Raw genomic sequence first — 21,460 nt, forward strand, 5'->3', positions numbered from 1 at the left:
ATGACCTCAGAGCTTTCCACTCATGGCAGTCTCTTCTACCGTATCTATCACATGATCCCAGTAAAAACAAAGACTCGCATATGATATTTGCTCTAATATATATTAATACAACAACGATTCTGGTACATTTAAATGTTACTATGTTAAGATCATTATGCGGGTGCTTTTTGCGTGCTAAATGTGTAAATAAGCTAACTATTACAAAACGTGCTGGAAACCTTTTATTTTGAAGGTTTCCAGCACGTTTTGTAATTGTTAGCTTATTTATACAATTTAAGTCCTGCCAGACATCAGACATGGATTTTTAAGATTTTATTTTTATTGACGACAAAAAATAAATAAATAAATAAATAAAAAAGAAATAAATTGAAGAGCAGTGATTGCGCCACCTTGTGGTCTTTAGAAGAAACATCACAACACAGCTTTGCTAAAAGCTCTAACGTTATATTTAATGGAAAATGAAGCAGCCAGAGTCTTTCATGTTTTGTTTTTTAATAACGATAATACTCTATTTAATGTAAGCTTTCATGAACACACACACCTGTTGCTATCTTCTTTCTCTCCCATTCACTCTTTGTCTGTTTAATGAGCTCCACATCCTTTTCTTCCTTTCACTGGCCCTTGCCAGTATCACAGTCTGAAATAATGAAGCAGTGCTCAGAGAATCTTTCTTGGGATGTGAGCAGGAGGAAAAGAAGCAGAAGGAATAGACTTGTTTTCCTTGTCCAAATAAATAAATAATAAGTTAAAAATAAGGTTGAACCTGAATGTTTAATTTGGAACAAATACATCATATAACAATATACTATTCAGAACTTGTCACTGTGCATTTTGCAATGTGAAGTTGGTTTTATTAGTGTGTGTTCAAATATGGAACTTTGCAGAAGTGCTGGACTTTTTCTTTTAAGTGGCCAATATTCAGATATTTTTAATGCATCTGAATACACGATCTTTGTTTATGTTGTCCTGAATGACAGATTCTTAATCATGTCGATTGTATGAAAGACCAGTGAAAATTTCAAGCTTTTATCTTTAACAGTTCTTTAGATCTTAAAACATTCAGTGTTCAAACATTGGCTCAGCTTTCGATGTTTGAAAAAATATTTAAGTATTTGCTTTATGAAGCTAAAATTTTCCAGCTCTCATTATATATGTTCAAACACTGGACCATAACATGTTCATGCAACTCAGAGATCCTAGAGCAGAAAATGTTGTCAGAGTTTGCTGATTTGAGATGGAATGGTCCACATGATTAATTTGATAAAAGTGGAAATTTGGAGGACTTTAACCTTTAATGAAACATTTCTGTGTTGTTAGAATAATACTTTTTAGGCATCTGAATATTATTTACATTTACTGAAGTACAAGTTCACAGTACTTTATCTGAGTACTTCAGGTACTGTGTGATTTGCAGCTTAAGATCCACCAGCAAAACTTCTTCTTTCGGGTGCTCCTTCTAGGGGTCACCACAGTGGATCATTTGCCTCCGCCTCACCCTGTCCCTAACACCCTCTTCTATCACACCAACCCTCCGCATGCTCTCCTTTTACAAACCTTCTCTGAGACCCCTCTATTTTCCTCCTGCCTGGAAGCTCCATCTTCAGCACCCTTTTCATCAGTGCCACCTTCTTTAAACCATACATCATACTAGGTCTCACTACTATCTTCTAAATCTTCCCTTTCACTCCTGCTGCTGTCTTTCTGTTACAAATCACCCCTGACCTCCACCCTGCCTGTCCACTGCTTTGGTTGGTTCGCCAAAGCAATATTATTTAAGATAAACCAGCAAAAAAACCAAAAATAAAACAAAAAAAAACGGTAATGAAAGATTAGAGTTAATGAACAAAGGAGGGAATCACCAATCAAGTATCATATTCGTAAATAACTCGTGTTTTGGTGCTTACGGATAATTTTGAATAGAGTCGTATTGTGCCACTCTCGCTGTCAGGTAAAGGTGTCGCCTGTAGATGGCACCCTCATACAATTAACTAGTCGGCACTCGGGGCCTGCCCCCAGCCAATCACAGCGCAGCTTTAAAGCAGTTCAATAAAGTTCGCTTTTTCCGCTGTGTGACTTCGCGCTAAGAGGAAACAGTCGCTTCTTGTCCGTGCAAAAGATGTGGGCGAACAAACCTACTCTGGCTGAATGTAACACAGTCAGGCTCGAAGTGACAGATACGAGCAAAAAGAGCCTGTTTTAAGGAAGGAACATGTATCTATGGCGCTTCTCCATCGCCATAACCCTCGGCTTGGTTTGGTATTGCTCAGACTGCGGACGCACACTGACTCAGTACTTATGTTTTCTTCTTTGCATTTCCACCCCGCTGCTGTCTGCAGTCAGCGGGCGAGAGAGCGGCACACAGACGGACGAAGAGGCGAAGGACGACCCAGTTCAGGTAGTCTGCGCAGTTGTTTGTGTTAAAACTAGTTGCAAAACCACCGTAGAAGTGTTAATAATTACAATTGTGAGCGTGAGGTGCGTTTCACAGTCACGTGATGGTATTTTGTATCACCTTATCACCCTTCTATGAATCACCGGTGAGGGTTGAAATGAGGGTTGTTGCTTGTTTTACTCATAATTTTAACAAAAGACCACACCAAAGCGTAGGTGGGTCATCTCCCATGTTTACACACATACCTGAACTCTGAAAATGTACATTAAAAATGAAAGTGTCCAGAGTCCTGCACTTTAATGCTGCAATTTTATAGCCCCTGGCTTTTAATTCACAGTGTTCCTGTTTTCCAGGAAACTGTTGTTGATGACTTGATTGATGGAGACACACCGGACCTGGCTGTGCCGCTGGAGTCTCAGTATCCACACGTGAAGAGATCTTTGCAGCAAGGTGAAGCATGTCTTTTGCAGTGGAGTAATTTGTCTGTAGAGGACGGGACTGTGTCTGTCATTGCAGGTTAGCAGTGCTTTACACGAGGACCGAAAGTGAGGGGTCAAAGTCGGGCCTGTCTCAGCAGATTTTCAGTTCTGTTTTGACTTGATATAGTTGGAAAGAACAGTTTTGCGTTGACACAGACTGGAACTGGAGCTCCTGTTACACAGAATGTGGAGGGATTTCAAGGAAGAAAAAGCTAACCAGCACACCCACAGCAGATGGGTATGCTACACATCACTGTGGCTGTTAAGCAGGAAATAAGATGGAGGTTTTCATAAAGCTTTGTGTTTATTTATGCGCTTTTGAGCACTGGTAATTGGTTTGTGGTAAGCCCAGACCATATGAGGTTTTTAAACAGTTTTTCCTCTTCCTGCAGAGATCTGCAAACCTGTGACAAAGTAAAAAGATAATATAGCTTCTTTTTCTTCTTCCTGTTTTTATAATGATACAAATGAATATGCTGTCTACCATTTGGAGCTTATGTCTGTATCTATTGGGCACCACAAACATATCTAAAGTCACTCTAGAATATTTAATAAGAACACTTTTTAATTTTGCATAAATCTTGTTTCATTTTTATACAAACAAAATAGAAAAATGCCAGATAGTTTGCAGGTGTCTTGTACATTAAATATGCACCCACCTGGAAGTTTGATTGGTGCACCCGTTTAGCTGCCCCTAATTCAAAAATCTAATTGGCCAAATCGCATGGCAGCAACTCTGTATATTTAGCAATGCATACAAATCAAGGTGACCTGGTGACATTTGAAGTAGGCATGAGGAATGGGAAGAAAGGTGACTTTAAATTTCGTTGAATGTGACATAAGGTTTTGGTGCTACATGAGTTGGTCTGAGTATTTCGCAAACTGCGCACTTACTGGGGTTTTCACAGCTCTGTTAAGAGTTTACAGAAAATGGTCTGAAGAAAAAATATCCAGTGAGCAGCGGTTCCCTGGGCTTAAAATGCTTTGTTGATGCTAGAGGTCAGAGGAGAAGTTCGAGTCAGAGTTTGGAGTAAACAACATGAAAGCGTGGATTCATCCTGCCGAGTATCAACAGTTCTGGGTGGTGTTGACGATGTAATTGTGTAGGGGATATTTTCTTGGCACATTTTAGCGCTCTTAGTACCAACTGAGTATTGTTGAAATGCTACGGCTTATCTGAGTATAGTTGCTAACGATGTCCACCCTTTTATGATCACAGTGTGCCCATCTTCTGATGGTAGCTTCACATCATAGATGTAAGGCAGACAAATTTGCAGCTGTGGTGTGATGCTATCATGTCAATACGATTAAAATCTCTGAGGACTGTTTCAGCAAGTTGTGGAATCTGTGCAAAAAAGAAATATGGCTGTTCATAATGCAAAAGGAGTACTAGCAGGGTGTAACTAATGAAGTGGCCAGTTAATTGCTAAATATTAATAATTCTCAAATATCCCTGCAAATTAAATGAGAAACTGTAACAGCCCCACATTAACATTGTATTTGATGTTTCTCAGCGTATCTGTGAAATAAAACTGAAGTTGTGCTAATATCAAGAAAACAACAGCAAAAAACCTGCTCAGTGAATTCACAGCTGAGTAGCTGAACTCCAGATGGCCTGGTCTTCAAAATCACGTCACGGAAATGTGTGCCAAGATTTATATAAATAATTCTGGACTTCAGAAGTGGGAGCTTGAATTTTTCTTTAAAAAATAAATAAATAAAAAAAGCTTAAAAGTCAGCGCAGTTGTTGAATTTGATGCTCAGGAGGTGAGCATGGGAGCACAGTGTGAATGTAACTTTCCTTTGTGACTGACTTGCTGTGTGCCTGCTGTCCTCGCAGTGTTTGAATGCGCCTACGCTCAGCTCGTCCTGCCTTGGTACACCGTCCCCGAGTCGTGCGAGCAGCAGCCCCTGCACCAGGTTCTCAGCAGGGAATTCGACTTTGTAATCGACCGCATCATTGAAAGGGCCAAAGACTTTGATGTCTCCCACGCAGTCGTGGGCTCCATTCGGATTTTGACCCAGCACTTGCATAACGCGAAGCAGTCTGACAGGTGAAGCTTTACACTTTCTTTTATTTAATAGGATTCAGAATTCATGCTGTTGCTTCTTTGCACTCAGTAACATTTGAGAACTCTATAAATACCTCCAGTGTTTTTTATCACCTATGAATAATTTACTTTTTACTGTACCTTGCGATAATGCATTTTTCCTAAGGCACATAGTTTTAAGAGTAGTGTGCCACATCAGAATTAAGATTATGATCACGCACTTGTGGCGATAAACACTGAGCACTTACTCATAGTTGCTGTTCTTGTTCTTTTGCTTTCTCTTTCAGACAGCTCTTGTTTAGGTCCAGAGCAAAGGAGATTGCGGTTCTCCGAGAGCTCTCTGATGCTCTGGTATGTAACCTTTTCCCCAAATCTCTCTGGGGCCAAGAAGTCAACCGCTGTGCCTTAAATGAGATCATTGCCTTAAAGGGTAAGGAAGCATTAAATCATCTCTGCAGCAACAGTCTTATATAAGGACTAAGCCTCACATGAATTCTTTGAGGAGTGCGAGTTGTGTGTAATCCCTTATTGTCAGTGGCATTGTAGAGCTTAGACATGAATCTTAGGTTACATAAAAAGAAGGCTCCTTCTGCAGTGATCTGCCAATCCCCCCCTCAGGGTTTTGTCATTTTTATAGTAACAGATGAAATGCTTCATCCGGAGAGAGACTTGCTGTGGGGTAGGTTTTTGCAATTACGCATGCAATAAGTGATTTTTACAGCTGTGCTGTTTGGTGGTTAGAAAGTGCTAATTTCTGGCAACTGCTCATAGATCTGTAACTAAAAGATTTGGAGTAGTTGGCAATGTTATTTGTAGCTTCAGTGTTGCAGTAAAAATTCTGAATACTCATTTACTCTAGCAATATGGTTTGTTTTATCAATTCCAGTTATTCATTTCACAGAGGAGTTGATGTGACACCTTTAAACACTTAATATTTTGAGGAAATGCTTTAATTTTCTCTTATTGCAAGTTTTATGCGAGCACTGTCTTAAATATAAAGCTGGAACCAGCATGTTGTATCTTGCATAATATGTGTAAAATCCGAAGTGTGCATGACACGTGCTTCTTTTATGGGGATTGTAGGGTCTGTATGCATAAGTATCAGGGGTGTGTCTAGCGCTGCTTTTCTGCTGGCTATTTTGAAGGTGCAAGTGGCTTTGTTACTGCTTCTCCTTTGGATTATCACCAAACCTCAACGCTTGCACGTGCAATACATACATGCTTAAGTAAAGTACCACCAGAATTACCTCTGAGAAATACACCTACAGTATTTGGTAACTAGAATAATCAGGTTGCTGATCAGTTGGGTCATTACTTTTCTTGTTTTACTGATAGTCTGGTTAAAGCTCCATTCCAAAGACCTAACTCAAGGGATGAACCAGTGTTGTATGAACAGGCAACTTTGCAAAGAACCCATTTTGAATTGTGCTTTCAGGGACTTTGTTGCTAACAGCATGTGACAAAAACTCGTCATTTGTTCCCATTTCTTTTGCTGAATTTATGAAAAACCCCAAAGACAACACAGTTTGACAGCAACAACAAGGTGATTCTCAAAGAATTCAAATTTGGCAACATATTTTGGCATGCTGTGCAGTGTCTTTAGTTAAAAAAAAAATAATAAATAAATAAATAATAATAAAAATGAGTAAACTGGACAAGTAGAGGGTGGGTGTCAGGCACTCTTTCATATGAAAAGGAAACTAACAGAAAAGACTGTAGCCCTCTATTTTCTAGCACCCCATACTACCATAAATTGAACGAGTAGTTAAGGAAATAGATGGATAGAAATCTAGATTTCAACACTTCCAAGTGGAAACTGAGTGGGTGTGTGTGTGGGGGGGGGTACGCTTTTTAATTCCTTACATGCTCTCAAAAGTTGGCTGATTTAGTTTGTTTACTGATAATCCAGGTTTTTAGGCTTTGTGGGTAACTCAGTGGTAGCTCCCCATCAAAACACAAACTGAAGGGTGTTCAAACCACAAAAGCAGATTAATTAACATATAAAGGATTTGTTTTTGTCTTACAAGCTTTCATAATGAGAAAAGGCAAATTTATATTTTAAATGAAAAAGCCTTTTAATCGAGGCTACATAACAGCAAAAAACCTTTGAATGAATACAACAAACTCATACAGCGGTTGGAACAAAACCCCTAAAAAGTCAAGTTGCATGTAATTTGCAAAGCAGTTTAAGTGCAGTGTTAAACGGTGAATGTTTTGTCTTAAACGCCTGCGTGGGAGTCCTAGGTTACTGCGATGCTGCAAAGCTAACTGGAGAGTCGCCAACAGGCTGTGACAGTTGCTACTCTTGTGGGACCTGCTTAGCAAAAAATGCAATCTGACTCGAGCCGCCATAACTCAAGGCTGAATTTAGAGGTTTTTAAACAGTTGAGGATGCTGCCCATCAACTCAGTTTTCCTGGCAGCAACTTGCCAGCCACCTCAAGAGCTATGAGGCGTAGGTAACACAACCTTGCAGGATTACACTAAACTAACAACTAACCAGGAGGCCACTGTTAAGTGTTATTTATTCAGGCATATCGCAGGGATTTCGGGCTTCTCACCAAAAAATGAGTGCATTTCCCAGTACATTTAGCCAGTCATTTAACTGTTGGAGCTACAATTACTGATCAAATAGCAATATTAGTGATTCAAACAGGACCGTGTATTAATGTTGGCTGTTTTCTCAGGATTGGGACATTTGGTTGCATGGCTGTCTGACCCCGACAATCTGAACCAGCTAGTGGTGAGCCAGCTTGCCATCGTGACATCCAAAAACTCAGTGGAGGAGCTCTATGGATCAGACACTGAAAAAGCCTCTCTGGCTTCACAGGAGAGCAAAGGCGAGGGGGGAGATAGTGATGTGTGAGTGGCTGTCATCTTTTGCACCCCACTGACTTGACTGAACCGTAGTGAGCCTCAAAGCAATGACTGTAACTGCCACCTTCTGCGTCTGAAATTGGAATTGACCTGGATTTGTTTGGTGGCTTTTTTTTTTTCTTCTCTCCCCCCGCAGGAGCTCGCACGGCACAGGGAATTCAGACGGCACCAGGACCAAGGGTAAAGGGAAAGGTGTGTTTAGTGATCGAATTGTAGCAGCTTATTCAATCCAAAGCTCTGTGAAACTGTGGGAAATGGTACATGCGGTTTCTAGTTTTATCCTTTTACCAGCAAGAAAACATTTTAAACTTGAGGGAGAAGGCAGATGGAGTGGGTGTTCTGAGGCTAGATGACCGCGCTTGTGCAATGTCTTGTACTACAACTGTTTGATGAATGTGTTGCGAGCTATGTGACATGTTGATTTCCTTTACCAGCCTCCCTTTCAGTGCAGAATTAGTCCCCTGTTTATCTTGCTTGTGTGTCCAGAAGGCTAATTACACAAACCTCAAGCAGAATGCCAAATAATTCCTGCCATGTCTTCATGCAACTCTGATCAATCCAACAGTAATGATGTCTTAATAAGAATGGATTATGTCAGGATAATGAACCTTGTGATATGATAAATATACAAATCTTCTCCAATGGTTGCATCAGAAACACTCATCTGTTATAATCTCTGACATTTATTTCAGTCTGATGTGATTTTTATTAATTGTTATGCTGTCACATAGATCATAAAATTGAAAGGCTGATCATGCTTGCCTGCTGTCATGCCTAACTGAGCACGTGCTGTTTTGAGACTACTTTTTCTCTCACATTGTCTCACCACCCACTGTTGCTACACTTCCTCACAATGCAAGTGTATTCCTGTTTTTCAGCCAAAGTGGTGTTCATTATCGAGAGTTCGTTATTGTATACAAATGCATATTCGAGAGGGGGACATAATTTGAGTATAAATGTGAGTGAAAATAAAGATGTCTCTCTCGCAATGTAATGTATGTGTTTTGGGCTTTTTTCTTTTCTATTTTAGGCAACAAGTTAAAGGAAGGATGGTCAAAGTTTGTGCACAAGATAAAGTTAAAGAAAGCCAAGAAAAAGAAGATGAAAAAGATGGAGCAGGAGCGGTTGCTGAAGATCACAGCCTACAGGGGAGACTTGTCCAGCGATGACAATGTCAGCAGCAGGGAGGGCTCCATTCGCAGCCAGGAGGAGGAAGACTCTGACGGGGTAAGGCTGCTTCATATAATGCAGTGTTATAAAATGAAGACAATAATTTGCCAGACATAACAGATTCATTACTGCTTTTGGCCATACGAAATTAGGAAGATGGTGATCTGGAGGACTACCTGACAGCCGTTCAGGAGGACATGATCGAATTCAAGCTGTCATATGAGATGTGGCGCGTTGGCCGCTGGGCTGTCAGCATCCCGAATGTGAGTTATAAATATCAGTGACAGTGTGGAAAGTCCTGGAGGCTTGTTATCTGTCTGCAGAGGCCTTGTAATAGCAAGCACAATGTCCTTGGGTGACATGTTAAAGTTTTGAGCTGGATTTTTTTTTTTTTAACAGTAGTTTACTACATTGTAGGCTGACTGGGAGGATGAGAAGCTAATCTTCACTGTTCACCTGGAGGAAAAAGACAGTCCTGAGAACCTCCAATGGGACATCAAGAAGAGCTACATGGATATTGTACACTTCAGCAACAGATGGCAGGTAAAAGGACAAATGAAAGTTCTGTTTTGTTGTATCTTTGTTCCCAGTTTTCTCCCTTAAACTGGTTTGTTGACTTCTGATTTGCACAGTTATATTGTAAGGTACAAGACGCTACAATTTTACAGAGAAAACCCCAAAAATCAAAGGGTTTTGGTCCACACTGACACGATGGCATCACACAGTTCCTGCGGTTGGGTGCACATTAATCATGTCAATCTTCCACTCCACCACATCCGAAGGGTGCCCATACTGGATTGACATCTGGAGTTTGTGGAGGCCATTGTTGTGTTCACTATAAATGGCCTGTATTTATATAGCGCTTTACTTGTCCCTAAGGACCCCAAAGCGCTTTACACATCCAGTCATCCACCCATTCACACACACATTCACACACTGGTGATGGCAAGCTACACTAAACCAGTTTGAGATGATTTGAGCTTTGTAATGTGGTGTACTATCAGAAGATTATGTGTAAAGTGCATCTCAGCACCATTACAGCAGCACCACTAGCCTGAACCGTTGATTCAAGGTAAGGATGGATCCATGCCATCCAGAAGTTGCAGCAGAAAAGGACTCATAAGAGCAGGCAGTGCTTTCCCAGTCGCTGTTTTCCTTTTTTGGTGGGGCTGCGGGAATTGTAGCCCGAGTTCCCTTAGCAGAAATGATTGAAACCCAGTGTGGTCTTCTGCTGCTGTAGTTTATCTGCATGTTGCTTGTTCAGAGATGCTACTCTGCATGCCTTGGTTGTAACTTTACGTTCCTATAAACTCAAACAGTCTGGCCATTCTCCTTTGGCCACTGGCATCATCAAGACATTTTCACCCAGAGAGCTGATGCTGAGTGGATATTTTCTTTTTCCTTTGAACACTAGAGATGGTTGTGGGAAAATTCACAGGAGAGCAGCAGTGTCTGAAATATTCAGATCAGCCCATCTGTCACCAAAAAACTGACAAATTCCAAATTCAAAGACTGTTAAATTGCCTTTCTTTCTCATTCTGATCCTCGGTTTGAACTACAGCAGATTGTCTTGACTATGTCTACGTGCATCGACTGCCATGTGATTGGCCGATTAGATATTTGTACTAAGAAGCAGTTAAACAGATTTATGTAACGAATTGCTCAATGTGTAGTTATCATAAATAGAATAAAGTATTAGCTGAATTTCATTCCTCCCTGTCATTATGTTAAAGCCATTAACTGAGGAAGAAGGAAAATCACAACCACAACTACTTTTTTGGTCCTCCTAAAAGTGGTAAAAATGACACACTACACTTAGACTTTTAGAACCGTTTGAAATCAAGAAAAACCTGGTGGGCTGGATTTTATTTTATTTTTTAACTGACAGGTCACAAAGAGTGAGAATAAATGGGGATCTGTCGGACTCAGTGTTCTCCTCCACAGGATCTCCTCAAGGGTGCGTCTTATCACCCTTATCATTCATTCTCTATACAAACGTGTGTCAGAGCAGATATGAAAACAGGGCCGTCATTAAATATGCAGAGGACTCTGTTATTGTCAGCTTACTGAAAGAGGGTGAAACTAACCACGGTCCAGCCATTGACTTTGTTCAGTGGTGTGAGGAGGCTTATCTCCAGTTGAACGTATCTAAAACAAAAGATATGGTTATTGATTTTAGGAAACAACAAAATGGGTACGGAGTCACTTTAATTAAAGGTTAGAAAATAGAGCAAGTACAATCATATAAATATCTTGGCACCATAATCAATGAAAAACTGAATTTTGATCAGAATTGCAAAACAGTTTGTAAAAAGGGTCACCAGCACCTTCACTGCCTCAGGAAACTTGCTCATTTCCACATTGGCCAAAAATTTTTTAGCTTCGTTTTATCGTTCTTTTGTTGAGTCTGTTTTATCCTTTGTTTGGTGGCATGGGTTGGTCAGACCTCTGTCACAGAGGAAAAACTCACTGAATCGGATAGTGAGATGGTCCAGTCGTCTGATAGGTGAGCCACAGTCTTGTTTAGCCTCCCTGTACTCTAAACAGGCTTTATAAATCCTTAAAAATGGTTCCCATCCTCTACGGGGTGAATTTCAGCTTCTTTCCTCAGGACAAAGCGTTATAAAAACAGCTTTGTCCCTGTTGCTGTTACTGAATTAAATAAGAACAGTTTTTGATTCGAAACGTTAAATTACTATATATGTGCTACAGTGAGGTTTATATTTATTAGGTATGTCTGTTTTTGAAGGGATGCCAAATGCTATCATTTTTCTGTAAAGCAAATTTACCTTGCGTATGGGTATAAATAAAGTTACCTTACCTAGATTTACTTGTCACTGGATTTATTTCCCTTCCTTTCACTAAGCTGAACTGTGTTTGGGGAGCTACGGAGAGTCTTGTTGAATGAAATCAATTATTGGCTTGATCCTCTGTGAATTGAATGATTATCTGAGTCATTGACTTCGCATGCAGGGAGGCACTGTGAAGCAATGTTTAGCACCGTCACTTCAGAGCAAGAATGTTCCTGGTGCAATCCTCCCATGTGCCTGCGTGGTTTTCCTCTGGATATTTGAGCTTCCTCCCACAGTCCAAAGGCATGGTGATTTGACTAGATGTGACTGTGAGAGAATCTGTGTCTCCTTGTGTAGGCACTGTGGTGGATTTAAGATGGATGGATGATCATGTCCAAGTTGCATGCAAGCAAACGAGATAATGATACAGAAGTGAGGGGACGTCAATCACCTTTTCAATTAGTGTCTGTCACTTGGTTTTTAAAAAGTGCTTGTCAGTGAGCGATGAGAAGGCAAGCTATGTCCTCAAATCAAATGTCTAAAGGACAAGTTTTCATTCCAAATAAAACTTCTACCCATTTTAAGTCGTCCTTTCTCCCTATGCTGGTTTAGAAAAGTTTCAGTCTTGTACCAAAAACAGTGCAACTTGGGAAGATGTCAGTGAAGCCTCATGTTAAATTCAGATCAGCTTTAAAATGCACTTTTTTTTTTTTTTTTTGTTTACATAGGATGGATTCTGACTCTGTGTATATGTGGACATAGAATAGTGTAGACAGACTTTGCTGGTGGTTTCTACAGGTTAGGATGCTAGGAGTGCCACCGCTGCGGTGTGCATAGGCAATAAAAAGGTCTTCGTCACATAAAAATAAAAAAAAGAGAAATAAAATACAAAATAAGCACACCATGCTCTTATGTTTTAATTATATTTCATCTTTACATTGTAAATGTAACATTAGTGTTATCTCATGAAAGACTTGATAATTTTGGCATTTTCATTTACATTCAGGGAAGCATTGACTCAAGAGTTGAGGTGGAGCTGGTGTGAACAACAGTGCATGTATTAACTTCTTGGTAGCAGTATAGTGAGACTGCATTTCCTAAGAATTAAATGAGTGACCTATTATTTTGAAATGCCACGCGCGCTTTTTCAGTCTGTATTCATTACGAGGCGTTCCCAGCAGCCGAAATGTCAGCATGAAACATTGAGAAATGTTTTCAGTTATATTGACTAGTATTTGCCCATTCTACACTATTATTATTTTAATTATTATCATTAGTCAGAGGTGATTCCAACATCATATAACTGAAGCTTTGTGGATGTAAATGAAATGTTGTTATACTGATATCAAAATGATACGGATGCTTTTCTAAGGTGCATAGATGCTACAGATGAGTTGTTTAGCACGTTGTTAGGTAGTTACTAGGCAACATCATAACATGCTAAAGATAAGAAACTTCAGATGCCTGAGCTTGCACAAATCCTCATCACGTACGAGGAGTTCACAGGTGAACACAGCGCTTTGATGACCACCTGTTACAGTTCTAAGCCTTCAACTGTAAAAACTGATTAAGGTCTCTTAGGTCAGCTTTAGGCTTTTAATTATGGGTTTTTTTTCCTTGTCTTTATCCAGGACTCCACCAGCCTACCTGGGGTCTTGGTGCTGGAGGAGATGGAGGTCAACGATAAAGTTAAAGAAGAAGCAAGAGTATCAGTGGAGCACTTCCTGCAAGTGAGAGAGATCACAAGGCTCGGATATGTTGATAGATAAACACTTAAAGTGTGTCATGTCTTAACAATGTGTCATTTTCCTTCCCAGGAACTGGTTTCCGATAATCTGATCGGCCACACTCAACCAGTATTTCAGTTCCTCTGCCCGCTTGACAAACTCCTGAATGAGGAGAAACATGGAGGCGTTTGGGGCCTGCTCAGCGGCTTGGCTTACTTCCTCACTCCCAGCTACGAAGAAGATGAGGTAATGTTTCACTGCCACTTGTAATCAACTAGTCATTTTAGAGTGTTTCCAAGGTAACGGAGTTTTGCTTTTAGTTCTGGTAATATTAAGAATGATTTCATCGAGGTTTCTGAAATCTTGTAATGTTGAAAAACTGTCAGATGGGATAAGAGCACAGAAGCAGACAGACTTGTGGAGTATGCCACATCAGTTTCTGGGCACACCTGATTGATTGTGCCCTGGTGATCTTCAGCCCAGCTGTCATGGGATGAGAGGTATATGACCAACTAACTAAACAAAAATTTGGGGTAGTCTAAACCTGCCATTAGACACTTATATTTCGGAGAAAGCAAAAGAAAAAATGATTACTCAAACTGTCAGCTGTAAACGTCGCTCAGAGTGACTTCCTGGTTAATATTGACCTGATTTCAGTTGTAGACACAGATGCACACACTGATTTCCTGTGCAAAGAGAGATTATTTTAAGCAAAGGTGACCACCGTTTCCAAAAAAAAAAGTAATTTGGATCATTTTGATAAACTCTTGGCCTATGTATAACTTGTCTGATTGTATGACTGCTTCTGTTGGACTTACTGTAGTGCTGCTGCGTTCAACATTTATTTAGACAAATTTATTTTAGAATCAATAAAACAATAACCAGAATCGGCGTCTCTCTTGTAGTGCGAAACTATTCATTTCTACCTTCTGTCTTTTTAAGGATATTTAAATTAATTTCTAAATTGCAAACTCAAAACAGAAGTTAAATCTGATACGATGGGAAGCTTTAGAAACAGTTAAGAACAGTTTTTATTGATTTTTAGCTGCTTTTTTTTTTTTTTTTTTTTTACTTTTTGTTATAAGAAAGTGGTGCTAATGGTTGTAACCTCTGGCTCCAAGAGAAAGTGTGGAAGAAAAAAAATACCATCTTAACAACTTTAAAAACATCCTTTTGATTTCTTTGCAATATTAGCTTTCCTTTTCATTGAACATCAGATGGACATTTATAGATGGTGATATTTGCTCTGATATCTACAGGTGCCGTTATTGCTCGTGTACAGTTGGTTTATAAATTATAATTATATTACCACATTTGGAAATTGGCAGTGGGTAGAGATCAGTAGCCACTGCCATAATTTAAAATGAATTAAACTAAAAGGCTTGCATGGGTTTTCTGCAGCTACTCCAGCTTACTCCCACAGGGCCGGTGTTATTGACTGTAGGTGTGAAGCACAACTCCAGATTGAAGACCAAAAGATTTGGCATAAAAAGCACAGCCACTGCCTGCTGTGGACAGTTTACCACACAGTTTCACTTCAGTTCTTTGTGTGTTTATAATTTTGCCTCATCAACGCTGGCTGACTGACGAACAACAGCACAAGCAACCGTGATCCACGGGCCGGTTGTACCACACACTGTACAGTGTCTATCTGGCAACAGAGCTATTTGTAGGCAGACGGGCCATCCCCAGCTAGTGGACAGTGAACGTGCTACATCTGCTGGACTATAAAATCCACTTGAATGGTTGGTTGTCTCTCTGACCCCTGTAATAGAATGGAGACTGCCCAGGCTGGGCTCTGCCTCTTGTCCTATGACAGCTGGTGTAGGCTTCAGCTTCTCCACTTTTATGGAGCGAATTGGAAATAAATTCCCAGTATAGTTGTCACAAAAGAGGAAAACAAAAATGCTATGCAGTTTTAAAAATGTAAAACCTTTTGAAAAGATGGGAATTGACTACCGACGGGTAAAATGTGGTATAGCTTCAAGGTGTGAAAAGAAGTCCCTCAAAGCAACGTGGAAGAACCTTAAACCTGCATTCTTTTTAATGGCCATCAGGGGGCAATACCTGTAGTTGTGAAAAGATTTCTAAAGGACTAGAAAACCTTGAGGACTTAAACTATATAAACTGACTTTGTTTTGTTCAATATGACCCAAAACCCAGTGACAGCGTTGTAAACTTTGGTCATTCTAAGTGTGGGAATTATCTGCAGAATGCTTATTGGGAGGATCTTTTGGGGAAGGTAAAGCAGGTCAGTAGGGAAGTAGTGATGCACAGTGGTACCCATAGCTAGTGCACATACACCCATAGTGAAGTTGAATTTTGGTCTGCTGGTTCACATAATTCAACTTGATAGCCTGCAAATGCATGTTGGTAGCATCTGTCTAAAGGTCAAACTGAGAAAATGTTGTAGACTTCTTCTAGAGCTGCAGAAATGATGTACAGCATTTCATGTAACAAGAAACATCATGTAGACGTGATGTAATTCCCCTTTAAATATTTCTTAGTGAGCAAACGTATGGATTCATTTAGTCTCAGCTCTGTCGTGGAGTACAGTCAGAAAGGCCAGTGCCTCAGGGACAGCCTTCACAAAGAGATTGTTTTGTTTACTTTGCAGAACTCGAGCATGCAGCCCGGAGCCCCAGATGAAAACACAATGTCATCTCTGCAACTAGAATCAACAGCTCAGTCTTTGGAGAACCACAGTGCCTCTGATGTCCCCAGTCAAACTCTTCCATCTATTATTATCTCCCAGTACGATTCCCCTTTAGAACTGCCTGAGGAGACTGACATTAATCCACAGCCTTCTGTTGACTCAAAGTCCTCAAATGAAAATGGCTCCCAAGAAAAAAACGAGGATTCTGATAATCCCTTAACCTCTCACTTTAAAACACTCTTCAAAGGATTTGGCCGATATAGATCACACGAGTCTCTGGCCTCAACAAAAAACGGCAGTGCGGAAGATGTGCCCGACTTGGGCTTGCAGCGGGAGGGTCCAGAGGGCTCGTCGTGGCTTCACTTCAGTGCGAGGTCCAATAAAAGGGAGAAAACGTGTTTTAGGTCCGGAGGACTGTACAAGGCGAAAGGAAAGGAGGCACAGGCTACACTGCAGAGAGGGGACAACTCCCAGGCTCTAAAGAACCAAGTCAACAGGGAACAGCCGGAGGCGACCAAAGCCATATTTGATCTGCTGAAAGAAATATCCGGTTTGTTTTAATGTTTAAAGCCACTTTGTACTGTCATGTATACTTCACTCAACATTTTAAAGCACATTGTAGCTTTTTATATTTATTAATGCATTCCTTTGAAGACTAGGCAAACAGCTGCTTTGGTTCATTTCAGTACAAGAACAAAATTAACCTGTAGAGACTTGAAACTTGCCTGAGAAAGTTAATCCTTTGTAGTGAGTATTTGGTCTGTGTGAACTGTCACGTGGTATTTTAAGGTGAGAGCATGGCTTGTTTTTAAAAGCCCAAGAGTGGTGTATTCACACTCTCTCACACAATGAAGGGCTGACAGCTGGCAGCCGCATTATGTTCTCAAAAGATTTTCTGCAAAAATAAAAACCTTTTTGCTTCGACGGTGCAGATTAAAATCGTGCAGGTCACAAAAGAAGTCTTAGACAAAAGTGCAGCCTTGATGTTCGCTGTGATGATTTATCAACCTCAGGCAAACCTCACAATCATGAAAGCCCCCCCCCCAGTACTGAAATAAACTGCAACAAGCTCAAAGGCAGAAAAATGTCTGTTTATATTCTTTATGATAAAAGCTGTGGTAGTTCAGAACATCTATTCTATTTGATATGTTTTGACACTTAAATTGGATTACATTGTATCTTTTTTATAATTTGGCACTTTGAGAGAGTTAACAAGCCAATTTTATTTTTATAGCTTAAACCTACAAATTGGAGATTTGCCTCTGGGCTTTTCAGTGGTGTTGTACCTCATGTTATGCAGACGTCCATCTGTGCAGCTACAGCTTGATGTGCAGATGAACAGAATTATTAGCCCGCCTATGACAGTATTCCCCAAGAGGTGTTAAACAGAGTGAGGAATGTTTTTAGCACAGGTAAACATCAAAGTTTTATTTTAGATGATTACATTATTTTTACTTTGCACACAGAAATAAAAGACAAACTACCAGGGGCCAAATGATTAACCCCACTGATGCAACAGTCAGTTGTGATTGGTTTTTGTTGGACAGCCTGCCGTCGTTTACCGTTTTCAACAAGTCTTGCATGCGTCTCCTGAGCAGTCGCAGCCCATTCTTCTTCATCTCTTTAGTTCTTCCAGATTTGATGATCTTTTAGTCATCCAATTTAATGGGACACGACTGGTTACTGTCATGTTGGAAGACAAAGCAATAACCCACACCCAGTTTTGCTGCTGACTGCTTGAGGTTTTCTGTCAGAATTATTCACATATCCATCCTTCTTTACGATTCCTTCCACCTTGACCAGATTCCCAGTTTCAGCATTCAGGCACCGTTATACTCCCACCACTGTTTCACTGTGGGTTCTGTGTTCTTCGGATTGTACACCTCTGCTGTGTTTCTCCAAACATAAGCAGCATCTGTTTGTTCAAATAGCTCTAGTTTCACTTCATCTGTCTACAGGACAAACTTCCAGTATAGATAATCTTTCTCCAGGTTGTCCTTAAGCTTACTTTAGTCTGGCTTGAAGTTGTTTCTCCTGCAAAAACCTTGGTCTTCTTTAAGCCTACAGTTCCCATATTGGCCAAGTCATGACAGTTGTTCTTTAGTCACATCGCTCACTAGTTTCCTTTCCACACTCTTCCCATCTCTGGCAGGTTTGTTCTTTATTGTGTGGCTTATTGAGTTTCTTGATGATACTTCTCGCACCAGTTCTTGACATGTGGAAATGCTGTGATAACTTTGTATATCCATCCCCTGCTTTGTGAGCATCAACAATTCTTTTTCTCAAGTCCAAACTGATTTCTTTTGTTTTTGGCACAGTGCTTTCTCAAATGACAGCTCAAATCTTTGAAGAAGTTTTTCATACTGTGTGTAAATTGGAAGATAACCTTCATTTTTAACTTGACTTTATAAGCACTGAGAATTACAAAGGTAAAGCCTGTCTCTGCACAGCAGCAGGGGGGCTAATAATACTGGCCCTTTTTTTTGTTTTCCTGAAATAAGTAAAGTTAAGACAAGCTAAAAACATGCAACATAGTGCTACTCTAAGATGACACTAACACTCTTATTTCCCTTACAGGAAACTCCTTCCTCATAAATATCTTCGACACTGTTCTGAAACCTTTTATGCCCATTCTGAAAAAGTAAGTGGCACCAGCGCGCTCCCACGGGTCAAACATTGTTATATCCCGGTCTATGAATGACTCATGAGTTTTGCATATTTTTCTCCAGGAAAGTGAACTCATTCCTAAGAAAGGTGAACCCAACACAGGCGCAGATGGCTTCGTACATCGACAACCTGCGCAGCAAACTGTGGCCAGAGTCTCCTCCACCAACGCCTCATCCTCCTCGTACCGATGAGGAGAAGGACGAGACCAGGGATCGAGCGCATAACCTCATCAATGCCAAATGTAACAACACCTCTTTGCAGTGCAGCAGTTGATTTGGCACTTAATAATCCATCTAAAGTTTTTTTTGTCTTTGCCATAGATTCAAATGTTTTGTTCCTGAAGAAGACGGACATGGAGTCTGTGTTCAATCTTTTCCAGGACAGAGAGGAAAACAAAACCCTGGTTTATGTGAGTATCCAAACTTCCTTTTTCAGCACACCTCATTTTTTGTATCAAATTCTCACTTTTCACTGTATGTTGCACGTAAATCTTTGTTCTTTCTCACGTCTCCACTCCCGTAACAGATGCTCCTGTCATTTCTGTTGAGAGAATTTCTCCCCAGTGAGTTTTCACTGAATGAGAGTGCTGCTGTTCTGCAAAAAGTGACCGGCTCCACCAGCTGATCGGTGACCGCCTGTTTTTACCTGTGCTGAAGTTTTTAAAGTATCCAGTTATTTATTAATCATCTTAAAGTGCCTTAAAATGTTTGAGACCACATGTTTCGCAGCCTTTTCATACGTATATAATTTTTACTTCAAAAGTACTGTGAATATTTTGTATTGTGAACTGCTTTTGTATACCTTCACATGTCAGGTTAATGAATTGTGACTGGTGTGTACTGGAAAACATTCTTTGTGGGAGCCAACTTAACTTTTATTGTTGACCTCAAGAGAAGAAAGTGGCCTATACGTTATATTTACAGGTTGAATTTCACTCTGCATGATTTAATAATTGTTTTTCAAAAAATGTTTTCACTTTGAGAGTTTCTGTATGGTTTATACTCTGTTAGAGTTAACTTTTTTTCAACTATTGTGAAAACAAAATATGTCACAATTTAAAATTGCCTAAATGTGTCAAACCGCTGCCGGCACAGCTGTCAGTGGAAACTTGAAATTATGCAAATGTGAATTGTTCCAAATAAAATATTTTAATAAAGGTTATATCCGTCTTTGTGTATAACTTAAAATTAGACTGAAACTGTGTAAATGTGAGCTCTAAATTTGTTTCTGATACCAGCAGCACATTTTCTTTGAAGCAAAACCTGAGTAAAAGATGATTCATGCGGTTTAAATGGGTTAATCCTCTAAGGGAAATCGCATTAGTGAAGTGTGAGGTGTATGAAAATAATTACGGTTATAAATTCACTGGATTAAAATACCTTGTTAACGTGCAGACACCATTTATTTATTTCATTCCTAGCGGGGAATGTTTAGCGGGGTCTACATGTTTGATATAATAACTGGTACGGTCTTAAAAAATTAGGCCAATTCAGATCTTTAAAAATGGGAAATGCTTTTGTTTTCAGTTCTAATTAAAAGAACGAAACAAACCCGATGTTACTAGATGAAAATTGTACATGACAGGATTATTCTGGTCCAGGTCACACAAGGGAGATTATGGCCAGTGTAACATTAATTTTTTCATTCTCCTACTCGAGTCAGGTAGCAACACCACTGAACCAAACTCTCATTTCCACAAGAAAACTGTTAAATCTGATTTAATCCTATTATCAGCCTCAGGTGATCAACGAGAAGTCAACATAATCTTATGACGAATATGCAAGTGAATTCTTTCCCAGACCATCAACTTGTTTATTAATTCACTTTGACTGACACAAAAAACTAAAGACTGTCTTGCAGGGGGATCATACCAACTTCAGTGTCTGTGAATTTTCAGGCCACAACAATCTATTAAAATGTAGGACATATTTATATCCCAGACAAATACATTTTCTGGGATATAAATACGTTAAATAATGGACATTACATTATGGGTCAGGGGGAGTAATTTAGCAGACATAAGCATTAACATTATATTGAAACATACTCACTGCCACTTTATTACATGGCAGCAACTCTGTGAAATTATGGACATACACATGGTCAAACTGAGCGTCGAGCGGAAGAAAGGTGATTAAGTGAATTTGAACGTGGCATAGATGTTGGTGATGGACAGGCTGGTTGGAGTATTTCAGAAACTGCTGCTCTACTGGGATTTTCTCACATAACAAGCCCAGTGTTCACAGAAGAGAGAAAATATCCAGTGAGCAGCAGTCCTCTGGGTGGAAATGCTTGTTGATATCAGAGTTATGAAGAGAATGGCCAGACTGCTTCTAGCTGAGAGGAAGGCAAAAGTAACAGCAGAAGAGCACACTGGGTGCCAATCCTGTTAGCTAAAAACACAAAACTGAGGCTACAATTCATCCAGACTCACTGAAATTGGACAAGAGAAGATTGGGGGGAAAAAAACATGGACTGTCTCGATTTCTGCTGACATTTACTTGTTAGTACCAGAATTTGCCATTAACTGGCTGTAGTGGGGGATGTTTTCTTGACACACTTTGGGTTCCTTGGTACCATCTTCATTGCTTTGCAAACATCTTCTGATGGTTGTGTGCGGGAGGATAATGTGCTAAGGTACAAAGCCAAA

At 40.0% G+C, this 21,460-nt stretch overlaps 1 protein-coding gene across 1 annotated transcript; it reads left to right on the forward strand.

Moving 5' to 3' along the window:
- The first annotated feature begins 2,053 nt into the window (after positions 1 to 2,053).
- Positions 2,054 to 19,971, forward strand: LOC147337264 (uncharacterized). Its single transcript, XM_086302817.1, has 16 exons — positions 2,054 to 2,395; positions 2,746 to 2,842; positions 4,712 to 4,925; positions 5,210 to 5,352; positions 7,609 to 7,783; positions 7,935 to 7,990; positions 8,829 to 9,025; positions 9,121 to 9,231; positions 9,386 to 9,511; positions 13,392 to 13,490; positions 13,578 to 13,733; positions 16,105 to 16,693; positions 18,721 to 18,784; positions 18,873 to 19,051; positions 19,131 to 19,219; positions 19,336 to 19,971. Exons 1-16 carry the CDS (start codon positions 2,210 to 2,212, stop codon positions 19,432 to 19,434), a joined length of 2,580 nt encoding a protein of 859 aa, XP_086158943.1. The 5' UTR covers positions 2,054 to 2,209; the 3' UTR covers positions 19,435 to 19,971.
- The last annotated feature ends 1,489 nt before the right edge of the window (positions 19,972 to 21,460 follow it).

The sequence above is a fragment of the Aulonocara sp. 'chitande type north' Nkhata Bay genome, linkage group LG2 (assembly GCF_057382095.1).
Source record: "Aulonocara sp. 'chitande type north' Nkhata Bay isolate Kocher_YH1m ecotype deep benthic linkage group LG2, A_spYH_male_GT1.1, whole genome shotgun sequence".
Taxonomy (NCBI): Eukaryota; Metazoa; Chordata; class Actinopteri; order Cichliformes; family Cichlidae; genus Aulonocara; species Aulonocara sp. 'chitande type north' Nkhata Bay.

Excerpts from the sequence above, each read along its gene's own strand:
- LOC147337264 (XM_086302817.1), top strand. The coding sequence starts at position 2,210 with ATGTATCTATGGCGCTTCTCCATCGCCATAACCCTCGGCTTGGTTTGG. Across the intron at positions 7,991-8,828 it reads GACCAAGGGTAAAGGGAAAG|GCAACAAGTTAAAGGAAGGA; the intron begins GTGTGTTTAGTG and ends TTTCTATTTTAG. Across the intron at positions 19,052-19,130 it reads TAACCTCATCAATGCCAAAT|ATTCAAATGTTTTGTTCCTG; the intron begins GTAACAACACCT and ends TCTTTGCCATAG.